Below are 12,026 nucleotides of genomic sequence, written 5' to 3'. Positions count from 1 at the left end.
GCTCTTGATGAAGGATTTGCAAAGTTTATCTGCTCCTCCAGTATACTGTGAGAATGTGGGGAATATGTGCAAATACCAGAAAGTTCATCCCATACAAATGAAAATTCTGGCATGAAACAAGTGTTGGGGTCAAGTTTAGTAACCAGAAACAGGCAGCAATATCCCCTTGGGACTTAGCTGTAGGGAGTGTCTGGACTGTGGAGTGGAGCAGATGGGATACTATCTTCTGCAGGTTGTGACACTTGTGTGCATGCAAGGCCTGGAGCTTAACTGACCAGAGAATTTACCGAGGAACAGGAGAGCATCTAGTGAGGTTTGGCAGTGCGGGGGAGTCACTGGGATGTGTACATTACGTAGTGCTTTCCTGGAAATCTTCTATGAAATGGTGGTGAACCTTGAATGAGAATACTGAGTATGTGTTTCCTTAGCACAGAGATTTGGAAAACCCTGCAAACAGCCACATGTCCCAGCTGCTATCAGTCGCTGTCCAGTGGGCAGGAAGGGTGGAGTGGCTGGTAGAAAGCTGTTTGTTGGAAATTGTATTGTAAATCAAATAAACTTAGTAGCTTTGTGTGTCTCTGGACAGGGTAATGAATTTGCAGATCATCTGAGCAGGAAGATGCTAATTCATGTGAATTAGGAAGGATTCTAATTCATTTTCAAGACATCTGGCAATACAGAAATCTCTTGGGTAGATCAATTTGCTGTCACAGACTACAGATTAAAAATTCTCTTTTGCCCACCCCCTTCCTGAGAAGAATCCTTGAGTAATGTGAGTAATGGCTGATTACTGAAGGGAATGTATCTTCCCTTTATTTGATGTGGTTCCCAGGGCCTTGAGAAGGGCAAGTCAATCTGTCCTGTGGGCATTCAGAGTGGTCAAATTGAAGAAAGCTCTTTGCTTCATAATTGGAAAATGCAGTATGTAAGTGCTTTGTGGTATGTTGGGCTTTTTTTTTTTTAATTTCTACGAACTATTAAAAATTAATGAACTCATATCATGTCTATTCCATTTGTTCTGGACTGCTTATTAAAGCAGATCGATCCCTCAGTTCAGTTGAGGTAAACTCAGCTATCTGGGCTCTTCCACAGTTGTTTCAATCAAAGAGTTAATGGATTTTTGAAGGACCATGTCAAGTACAAAGTCAGAAAAATTCTGTCCTTAGAAGCAACCTTAGTTCTTTGGGCACTCTTGAAAATCTATGCTATTTTCCTGCTCTCTGCCAGTTACCAAGCAGAGTGGCATGTTGCAGTGGCTCTTCCTTCTGGCAGTAGAGCAGTTCTCTGATCAGCCCAGCCCTCCTTTCACATTAAGCAATTACAGAATGTTATCCCCTGTGTACTGTGAATTCAGTCTCAGCTTTTAGGACTGTTGGTCCATGAAGAACCACTGTGTTTCCATCACGTCATTCTCAAAGAGAATACTGGGGCATAAAGTACTCTCTTCCTGCTTGAGTGGAACAGTGTTTATATGTAAACCAGCGGTTTGTTTTGCCTGGCAGAAAAACAAAGTATGAAGTAATGAATGTGGCTTAAATCCTATGTCTCTCAGTGGTCCCTGGTGCTGTAGGAGCCTTGTCTGCAGTAACCACCCCAGCTCTGTGGGGCTCTGCTGGGAGAAGCTGGAGACCCTGCTCTGGGCTCTGCAGTTACAGCAGAAGCTCTTGAGGTGCTGCTGAGTGCAGGTGGGTCTCTGAGGCCTCCTGTGCAATTATCCTTCCTCCGAGTTGGTTCAGGGAAATCTCTTCTTTCTGAACGTAATTTCACTCTAAATGTATGAGAATGCAGTGGAGCCTTTCTTTTTACGCCTGTCTCAGGCTGAGATTGTTAAGGTGGCTGTGTCACGTTGAATCTTTGTAGCATACTTGGAAAACCACTAAACTGCTGTTTTAGCCAACCTTTCTTTTGTTAGAAATTACGAAGGGAAGAATTTCATGGCACAGTCAGTACTGCCATTCTGTTATGGCACTTGGAATTGCAGTTAATGGCATAACCAATGCTGCTGGGCTTCAGTAGCGATTGTGTGAAACACAACAGTGACCAAGTTAAAATCACAGGTGAGGTCACTTCATGGCCTCTGCTTCCTCCAGGCTGGAGCACCTTTTGGGTTTGAGTAGTGGGAAGGAAAAGGATTCCTCACCCTCAGGTGGATCATGAGAGTGTGCAGAGGCTGTGCATGTTTTGATCTCCAAGTCAGGGAAAAAGGTGGTGGAGTCTCCCTCCTTGGAGATACTAAAAAATACCCTCTGCACTTAATCATATGCCATGTGCTCTGGGATGACCCTGCTTGAGCAGGAAGGTTGGATAAGATGAGCCAACTGTGTTCCCTTCCAACCTGACCTATTCTGTGATTCTGTGAAAGGTCTTTGTGTGTCAGGGTTAAATCTTCAGGGATGGGGCAGTTCTTGTTAAAAGTGCCAGTCTTGAGCCACTTGCCAGCCTGCCATGTATTTTATAACTTCCAAGAAGTGAGTAGGAGGTGTTGCATTTCTGGCTCTGCAATGGGGTACACGCACTATAGCTGCTGGTGCAGGATTCAGGCAGCAAAATAGTTTCCAAAGGCTGAGTTACAGGAGATGAAGGGCTGGAGCACTACCTGACCATTGCATCCCTTACAGGAGAGTTCCCCTCCCTTCTGCATATCTGCTGGAGGGCGCATGGGTGTGAATTTGGTATGTTGACTTAGTCTTGGGTAGTATCAGCAGCTTGCTGTGGTCTCTTATTTCTGTTGTTTAAGCAACCTTTGCACCTAGTGCTGCATGTCACTATACACTGAAGTCTGAGCACCTGGAAAAGGTGAGAAAAGCAGAGCGAAATGGAAATATGTATTGATTCTGCTGTTCAGCTGGGAAAAGTTACTGTAGAAGTTTGAGTGCTCTTGAAAACACATTAGTGCTGCATTTGTGTTTCACAGGGACGAGGAGGCTATTTATCAAGTAGCTGATCAGGAAAATTAGTTTCGAATGCTCTATTTTCAGCATTGCATTTCTTTTTAAAAGTGGTAATTAAAACTGCACCCTTCCATTCTTTTAATTTCTCCCACACTCTTCCATGGCACTTTATTGTCCCCTGCGAAGGATGTAGGTTTTGTTTCAGTGTGGGGAGTGACCGGGTTTTAAGTCATGTGCTGGATTTAGTTAGAATGTAATCTTTTGGCCATCTGCTCAGGCACTCCCTGTGTTGCATTCCTCTCATTTGCAAGCAAGCGTTAAAGGCGATCTGGGATGTGCAGGTGTTCAGAACACTTGGGTTCCCTTTAACTGAACACGACCATGTGCCTGCTTGATTTGAGGAGGTTTGAGCAGAGTATCTTCTGAACCTTGCAGTAATTTGGCTTGCTTAATTTTAATTATCTCAGTGGTATATGTAGCACCTGCTCGGAAAAAAAAAAAATAAAATCATTCAGACTGTTGGAAAAATATGTGGATAACAAGGCTTTCTCCTTAGAACTGAGTTTAAAAATACTCTGGTATATGCTCTGCTATTGTTTTTTCATTCTCCCACAGTGATTCTAGACTTTTTTTTTGCAATTTCTGGCTTGTCTTTTCCTTTCCTAGTCTTTAGGACTTTGTCTGACCCTCCAATCCTTTGTAAGTGATAGCTGCAGAGTATTTGAAATCTTGCTGTGGCTTAAAAAAAAAAAATAGTTTAGTTTAGTTTAGTTGCAGGCAAGACTTCCAAGTTAATTTCTTTTTTGTGTCTATATTAGAGTAATGCCAAAATGGTGAGAGATGCTCAGATGGAAGAAAATAATCTCTGGATGAATTTAGTGTTTACATCAAGTTTTGTCTGCTTTCTAATAACTCCATGGAATAGCTGTATCTCTGATATGCTCAAGTCTTTTTTGGAGATTAAATTAATTTTTGTGTGCAGGGAGAGCAGGTGCATCTCTGCATGTTTTTCATGATGGGCTTGCATGTGGCCATGCAAACACTAGGTCTTGCCTTTCTTTCTAATTTTCTATCATTTTCTTTCCCTCCCTTGTGTCCTGCTCTTGCTGTGGAGTGACATAGGATCAGCATGTTTCAATGGCTGAATGCATAGACTTCATCTGCTGGGAGAAACTATTTGAAACTGAACAGAATTTGACATCTCCAGGTGGTTTAAAAGTGCTCCTTCCCGAGAGACCAGGAGTACTGTGGGATAACTGGGAGTGAGTCAGGAAATACTTGATCTAGACTGGTAACTTACCTTATGTTTAGGTTTTTGCTTTCTGGCAATTCGAGAGCAATTGTACCTGTAAAACCTGGTGTTGCTGGGTGCTCTAGTGAATAGTTTCATTTTGTGGCACGGGTTTTATATTAAAAAAGCTAGATTTTATATTATAAAAATTTGATTTTACATTATAAAACTGTACTGTTACACATGGCTTGATTTCAAAGTACTTTCATGGTGCATTGTTTAGCAATGACTTTCAGCCTTTGCTGTAACACTGAGTAACTAATGCATCAGGTTTCTGTAGAGCTCAGAATTCAGCTTTAAGTCCTTCCTTGAGTGGGTTCGTATACAAGAGCTGTAACCAGAGAGAAGAGGCAGGTGTAGATACAAAAATTTTCTTAGTATTGTTCCTTTGGAAACCTGGAGTCCTTGATGGCATGGTGAATTGTGCTCTGTGCAGTGCATCTGACCTGCAAATTCCCTGGGCTGACAAACAGGCTGAGCCTTACAAGTGCCTAGCAGCCTGTTCCAGCTCCAAACTCCCAGAAATTCAAGCTGCTATATGGGGAATCCTGCAGTCTCCCAACCAGTCCTGGGAGGTGTTCTGGGAGCTGCACCTTTGAAATTCTTCCTGCACACTCCTAGGAAGTGCTTTCCCGTGGGGCTAACAAAATCAAAACACATCCAAGTCACTTTTCAGACATGCTGTACAGGCTTGCAGATAGAACCGAAGAGTTACTGGTGAGATGAGACTCCAGGTTTGTGATTCAGGTCTTAGTTATAAGTTCTATTTCTGCAGCTAAAGGTGTAATTTATTACACGCACTTTGTCTAGAGGCATGGTGCTCATTCCTGGGTGTTGCTAAGGATTCCATTTTGGCCATGTGAGTCTATAGCATGCTTGTGGTCTTTGTTTAGTCTGGCTGCTTCTCTGGGATATCCCTGGGACAGCTCTTGCTGAAGGCCTACACAGGCACCCCTCTCATCTGCCAGGGCAGTGCAGGGTTTGCTGCCTTGCATCAAAGGAACCTCTGAATATTTAGTGTACAAACGGCGTCTGTCTCTTAGTTCGCATATTGCCGCTGCAGAGACTGTGTCTCTTCTCTTTGTTTAGGAGCCAGTGGCCCACTCCAGCTGTTTTTTTAGCAAATAATACCATAGTTCTACACTGGGGTTGCCTTCACTTCCATGCTAACAGTAGTGGAGCTTGTGAAGCTTCCTGTGTCTTCCCTGCCTTCCTTTGCCTTTTTTCCCCCAAGCACATGCACTTGCTTCTTTGTCTCTTGCCTCTTGTAAAGGAGGGGAGCAGGGAAGTGCAGAGATAAGCTGATGCCTGTGCACTCCAGGGCAGTTTTTCACGAAATGAAAATGTGTAGATGTCCCACATACTTCTCAGTAGTTAAACAAACTGATTTGAAGGTGTCTGTGTCTTCAGTCAAAAACTTTGCCCCATAGTATTGTATGTTTTGCATGCACAATTAGGTTCAACATCAGGAATGCTTCAGGCCCTGAATCTAGGAGAAGATGACCCAGTTTATTTTGGACCTAAAGGCTTGTGGTCTTGTCAGTCTAGGCGGGCGCTTCAGCCCTTTTAACTGTAACGTACCTGGTGCAGCATTTTCCTTCATGCAGGCATCTACCTAGACTGTAATGCTCGCAAAGGAGAATTTCTGAAATAGCAATGCTGTTATCACACTCCGTTGCAGCTCGGACTGTAACTGTGTCAGGGCATTTTTTAAAAAAATATTTGTTTTAATTTTTTAATGTTTCTTTCTAGAACTTTCAAGGTAAAAGTTGGACACTGTGAGCCTCTAATAAGTATTGGCAGCTCTGTTTTCTGGAGGAAATTTCGTTGCACCAGCTTTTAAATATTTTTGCTCTCTGGTATATATTGCTTCCTAGCTCGTTAAATATATTTTCTTCTTAGTGTTAGTTTTCCATTGAGAAAACTAGCTGGAGCCTAGAGATGTCTTCTCTTAGTGCTTACACTTAGCCATTCTAGTGAGGATATGAGCTTGCAAAAGGGAAATGTAAACAAAATCTCCCCTAGGTAGACATGGACCTTCTCCATCTGGTGAGATAAGAGCCAATACCATTTTATGTTTTAACAATTCTATTTTTATATATAAATACTGTCCTGGAATTAAATTAACAGAGTAGGGCTTGTAAAAGTGACATTTGAGTTTACACTGCTGTTTGTTTGGCTTATTTAATTTAATTGACAATGTCATAGTATAGAGCTACTTACGGAGCTGCTATTCAGGCTTGATTATTTTCAATTTGTGGTCTGCTGTACAGTGTTAGGAGAATTTCTTTGTTTATAAGGAAATGTTTATTTTTTCTAGAGTGTAAGTAACTTTGTAAGTGAGGTGGTATGAAATGACATCTTGCTAAGCAGCACTAACTTCTGGTTGCAAAGGACTGATGTTGACATTGCTTTGCATTAGACATATCACATTGCTTTCCAAATGTTAAGCCTGCAATTGTTTTTTTTAATGCATCACTTTAGAGAGGTGCCATGGGGTACAAAGGAGTTTCTCATCTCCAGATGTGTTTAAATGAGCATGAATTTCCAGCTACCAGGACTGTGTAGGGGATGTTGTCCAGTTATTATAATGCACTGTGATGCTTTAACTCAAAGGAAACTGTAGCAGGATAACATCACTGACAGTCTCTTACTTTGTTCTTCTTTTTTCTCTTTACAGTAAAAAAAGCTAAACTCCATGGACCACCAGGTAAGTCATGCTCTACTGCTTGTTTGTAGCAATGAATATCCCTGCTCTCTCACTGCTGTTCATGCTGCTACCTCCAGTTTTCCTTCACCTCATCTCAGTTCCTTCATGTTCTCCTTAGGAGTGATCTAATCTACCTTGAGAATCCAGGCAGTTTGAGTTAGTAGAAAACTTGAGACTGTGACCTGGTGTCACAGTGGTAAGAAACCTCTGTCTGCTCAACCTGACCTGAACGGATGATGAATGAGGAAATGTGTCCCTTTATTGTCACCCTTTCCCACCCACCTGGCCCCTTTCATTTCATCCTGTCCCTGTTCAAAACAGGGTCTGAAAATGTCCACTAAGCAGAACTAGTGTGTGCATCTGTGGATTTAGTGCCTTCTCAGTCCTGATTGCAATTGCTGGATAGAACTGCAGAAGTGAATCATTCTCTTACGTGGCAGTCCATAATGGCTGTGCTTGGAATTAAAATCCTATCCGCTAGGTTTTCTGTCTACATAATAAAACAAAAACAAACAGCTGGTGACGCCCAGAGTTTACAGTCTGAGCAACTTCTTTTCACTGTGGTTCAGAAGCTAGCAAGAAATCACTTAGCAAGCAAATAGATTTATCAGTGGAAATTTGATGTACAGTTTACAAAAGAATAAGCACTTACATAAAATGCTTTTAAATAAAAACTTCTATTCAGGTGTTTATATCTGGAACAGTTGCACAGCTCATTCATAACTTACTTGTTCAGCTTAATGCTTTTGATATAGCCATCCTCAGATTATGGCAGAAAACTTTCCAGGACTCATCCATATTCCATGGCAGATAAAGATCTGTCTGTGGACCAACCTTGAATTTCTAGGGAAGGAAAACTGAGTACCCAGACTAGAAGTGAGACAGTACTTTATCTTTTCCCTAATCAAGCCTGCTCACAAATGCAAAAGATTTGTCCTGTAGTCTAGGTTTAACTCAGGCAAGGTATGTTTTGCTGACAAGCTTAGTGTCTCAGGGAGATGCAGGAGTAAAATAGACAGGGAGGGGTAATGTAGTAATGAATAATTGGATATGTAAGAATCACAACTCAGTGACTTACTCCTTCCTGAGCTTCTGGATCATGTAATTTCTGTTTCCTCCATTCATGTTAGGATACTGGAAGCTAGATGATGAGATTTTCTCTAGTAACCCACAGCAATGATGCATTAAAATTATGCAATCATACAGTCATAGAATGTTCAGGATTTGGAAGGGGCCTAAAGAATCATCTAGTTCCATGCCATGGGCAGGGACATCTCCCACTAGACCACATTGCCCAGTGCCTTATCCAACCTGGCCTCAAACAGTATCAGGATTGGGCATCCACAACTTACTTGGACAACCTGTACCAGTGTCTCAACACCTTCATAGTAAAGAATTTCTTCCTAATACTTAACTAAATTTCCCCCCTTTAATTTGTACTTAGTATTCTGTGTCTAACCACTATGGCCCCTGTTAGAGAGTCCCTTTCTGGACTCCCTTCAGATAATGGCGGGTTGCTGTGAGATCTCCCCACAACCTTCTCTTTGCCAGGCTGAACAGCCCCAGCTTTCTGAACTTATCTTCATAGGGGAGGTGCTCCACTCTTCTTACCAGCTTTGTTTCCTTCTCTGCACTTGCTCCGACAATTGCATGTCCTTCTTATGTTGGAGATGCCAGAACTGTATGCAGTAATCCAGGTGAGATGTCACAAGCGTGGAGGGAATGAATTGTCTTCCTTGACCTACTGCTCATGCTCCTTTGGTTGTATCCCAGGATACATTTGGCTTTCTGGGCCATGAGGAGACACTGCTGGCTTATGTTGAGTTACTCATCAACCGGCTTCATGAGGTTTGCACAGTCTCACTTCTCCAGCCTGTCCAAGTCCCTCTGGATGGCATCCCTTCTCTCCAGGGCATGACTGCACCACTCAGCTTGGTGTCATCAGTGAACTTGCTTAGGGTGCCCTTAATCCCACTGTCCCTGTCACTGACAAATACAATTAGCAGTTTCAGCCCCAGTTCAGACCCCTGAAGGACTACTTGTCACTGGTCACCAAGTGGACAATGAATCACTGACCACAAGTCTTTGGGTGTAGCCAGCCAGCCAGTTCTTCATCCACAGAGTCCTCCATCCATTAAATCCATGGCTCTCTAGTTTAAAGGCAAGAATGTTGTGCAGGACAATGTCAACTGCTTTGCACAAGTCCAGGTAGACAACATCAGTTACTCTGCCCCATCCACCAGTGCAGTAGCCCTAGAAGGTAATCAAATTTGTCAGCCATGATTTCCCCTATGTGAAGCCATGTTGGCTGTTATATCTTTGTTTTCCATGTGAAATTTTGACAGTATTAAAATTGACTTGATTGAGATTGAACACTAGGAATAGATGCAAGAGAACATAAAAGTATTAAAATATGTGCACTGCTTTCTGGGTGCTTAGCCTGTCTTGTTCCAGGCTGTTTGAAACTGATAGATAGGCCTGAGGTGGTAACTCCCCTTAAAAGGGAGTTTGTTCGTTCTTGGATGCTGGTATTCAAACTTTGTCTGTGTTTTGCTGCTTTTGGTTTTATTAGCAAAGAGAGGGCAGAAACTAGGAAAAACTTTCTTCCAGAATTTCCCTTCAGATTTAAAATAAAACACAAGACATCTAAACAGAAGCTGTCTTGTCTAGATGTGAGTGTAATATGGTTTTCCTAGGCCAGGTGGGTTTCAGCACACTTTCCAATAAATATTTGTTTTTCTTTTCCCCTGACTGGCCTGTCAAGTTCTTTGTGGACGCATGGGTGGAAAACTGAGTTGTGACTAGGAGAGCAGCTGGGTCAGAAGGGAAGAGATGATATGACCAATCCAGCCTCTTGCTTGTATGTTTTGCAAATTTGTTTTTCACACTGCTTAGTATTTATGATGGGTCCTGTGCCTTCAGACTGTCTCTTCTTCCGCTTGTCTGCATTTCAGGAGCAGCATCATACTAAGTGTCTGTGTTCCTTAGGATTTTACTCTGTTTGTTCCTGTCTTACAGCAAGTGAACAGTTGTGTGATTTTGTTCATTTGTGCTTGGATTTCTAAAAAAGCTATGATTGAAAATTTGATGCAGGTGGAAAACATCTTGAGCATTTGGCTTCTTAAACCCAGTGATATCTTCCCATATGGGCTTTTCATCTGAAGTCTCTCTGGATGCACTGTATGAACTGAAAATGTTACCATGTTGCAGGTGATGTGATGAAAAGTTATGAGGATGGAGATAACATTTTGTGTCTCATTCCCCAGATAAATTCAATACATATGTTACCCTGAAAGTGCAAAATGTGAAAAGCACGACGGTGGCTGTGCGAGGTGACCAGCCCTGCTGGGAACAGGATTTTATGTTGTAAGTATGGTGGTGCACAGCATGAGGTGCTTGTGGTTGAATCCTTCCTCAGCCCTGGTGTTCCTACAGCACTGCTAGTGTGTGTAGGAATCAGAATATTTGAGTAGGTAAAATGCACAAGTCTGGTGACAATCTGAATAATTTTCTTCGCTATTGTATGCATTGGCCTGTGGTGGAGGATGTGTGTTGGGAGATTGTCTCTGCTGGTGCCATGGGCTGGCAATTGCTAGTCAGGTCTACAGTGAGAGGCCAAGTCTGAGCTTCAACTGGGAAGTTACGTTGTGGGTTGAGTCTGGATTGATGTTGTCCTTGGCCAGTATGTGCACAGCTGTGCTTGTAAGCTTGAGGCACACACACGCACCTGCAACAGAGCTTAGCCAGGAACTAAAGGCCCATAGGTGAGCTTAGATGGGGCTCTTGGACGTGGGAAGAGGGTGTGGATGTCTGTGGCTGGTCAGGGTAATTAAGTGTTAGTGCCCTCAGGGCCTCCTCTATGAGGTGATCCTGGTTACCTCAGTTGGGAGCTGCTCCATGAGCAGCAGAACCAGTTCATTCCAGCTTTTCCAGGGCTTCAAGTGCAGTTGGCACTTCTGATTTGCTTTGATTCTCATAGATGTGACATGTAGCCAAGGATTTCCCAGCGTCTTTTACAATGGTTTGGGTTTTCTTTCTGGTGGATGAATGATTTACTGATTATACTGCATCTGCTTCTGTTTCTATAGCTTTGTAAAGCAAATTGAACTAAATTTACTAAATGGGGGGGAATGATGTATTCATCTTGTGGGGTCAAAGCTAGGGCTGCTGTTTCTGAGTGGATTTGAGGTGTTTACACAGTATCTGTAGTAAGAGAGTCCCATGGAATTTTGTGAACATGTTTCCTAATCCACCAGCAGTTTGTTTCTTCTCAGCTGAAAGTGGGAGGTTGCTTCCTCAGGTTAAGGAGGGCACCTGGGTCAGTACAGTATTTTCATCATAGCTGTGCTCTCGCCTCCCTTGTTTGGTGATACTCTGCTTTTGGAGCAGCACAAGAGGTATGTGCTCCTGCATGGAGAGTCTAGAGCCTGTCCTTTGGCATCTGGTGAAATTCACACACTCCTGAACACCAGCATCTGCTCAGCTCTGAAGCTCCTGGTCAGACAGAGGCCATGGCTGTTACTGATGTAAGAACATTCAGGACTGGGTAAGGCTGGCTCAAGGAATTGAACCTATCCTTGGAGTCACGTGCCCATACTCAGACTACTAACTCTTTCTGCCTATGATTCGTGCTCATCCTGTGTGGGCAGGAGCTAGCTTTAAACACAGCCAGCTACAGAGGAGGCTTCTCAGCGGTGATCTAAGAAAGCACTTGAATGTGTTGGATGAAGGCTCCCATGATTGCTCCTCCTCCCTCTCCTCAAGCAGCTCCTGCAGCTGCACTCTGGTATCAGCTGGGAGCTTAGCTAGCATGCTGTAAGGTCACTGAGACACTCCATAATTAGTTGCTAAGGAATATGGAAGCAGAATATTAGCTGAACTACCTTGCCATTATTGTCCCTGCTTTAGCCAGGCAACTCTACAGTAGTTCTGGTGTCTTTTCATAACAGAAATATTACATGTGGGAACTAATGTGTTTTGCATGATCCTGTGTACATTAAGTTGTCTTAGGGGAAATAGTGCTGGTATTCCAATACTGCTGTTCTTTAGTTTGCTCTTTTTCTTTCTGGAGTTGGAAAAGGATTTTGAGCAGAGCATTTTTTTCCCCCAGGGGAAGGATGCTTTTACTGTCTGC

The 12,026-nt window shown here is 42.9% G+C and overlaps 1 protein-coding gene across 3 annotated transcripts in view; it reads left to right on the top strand.

Annotated features, from left to right (window-relative positions):
• LOC310922661 (protein unc-13 homolog B-like) overlaps positions 1-12,026 on the top strand; it is a 208,411-nt gene that overhangs the window by 18,543 nt on the left and 177,842 nt on the right. For all 3 annotated transcript variants that reach the window (XM_083883374.1, XM_083883373.1, XM_083883372.1), the window contains exons 2-3: positions 6,863-6,892; positions 10,159-10,258. In XM_083883374.1, coding sequence (XP_083739500.1) covers positions 6,863-6,892; positions 10,159-10,258 — 130 coding nt within the window. The remainder of the gene's footprint in view (positions 1-6,862; positions 6,893-10,158; positions 10,259-12,026) is intronic.

This window comes from Zosterops lateralis (assembly GCF_965231275.1).
Source record: "Zosterops lateralis genome assembly, chromosome: Z".
NCBI classification, from domain to species: domain Eukaryota; kingdom Metazoa; phylum Chordata; class Aves; order Passeriformes; family Zosteropidae; genus Zosterops; species Zosterops lateralis.
The sequence above is the reverse complement of the archived record's forward strand: the minus strand, read 5'-3'. Positions and strand labels throughout refer to the sequence as shown.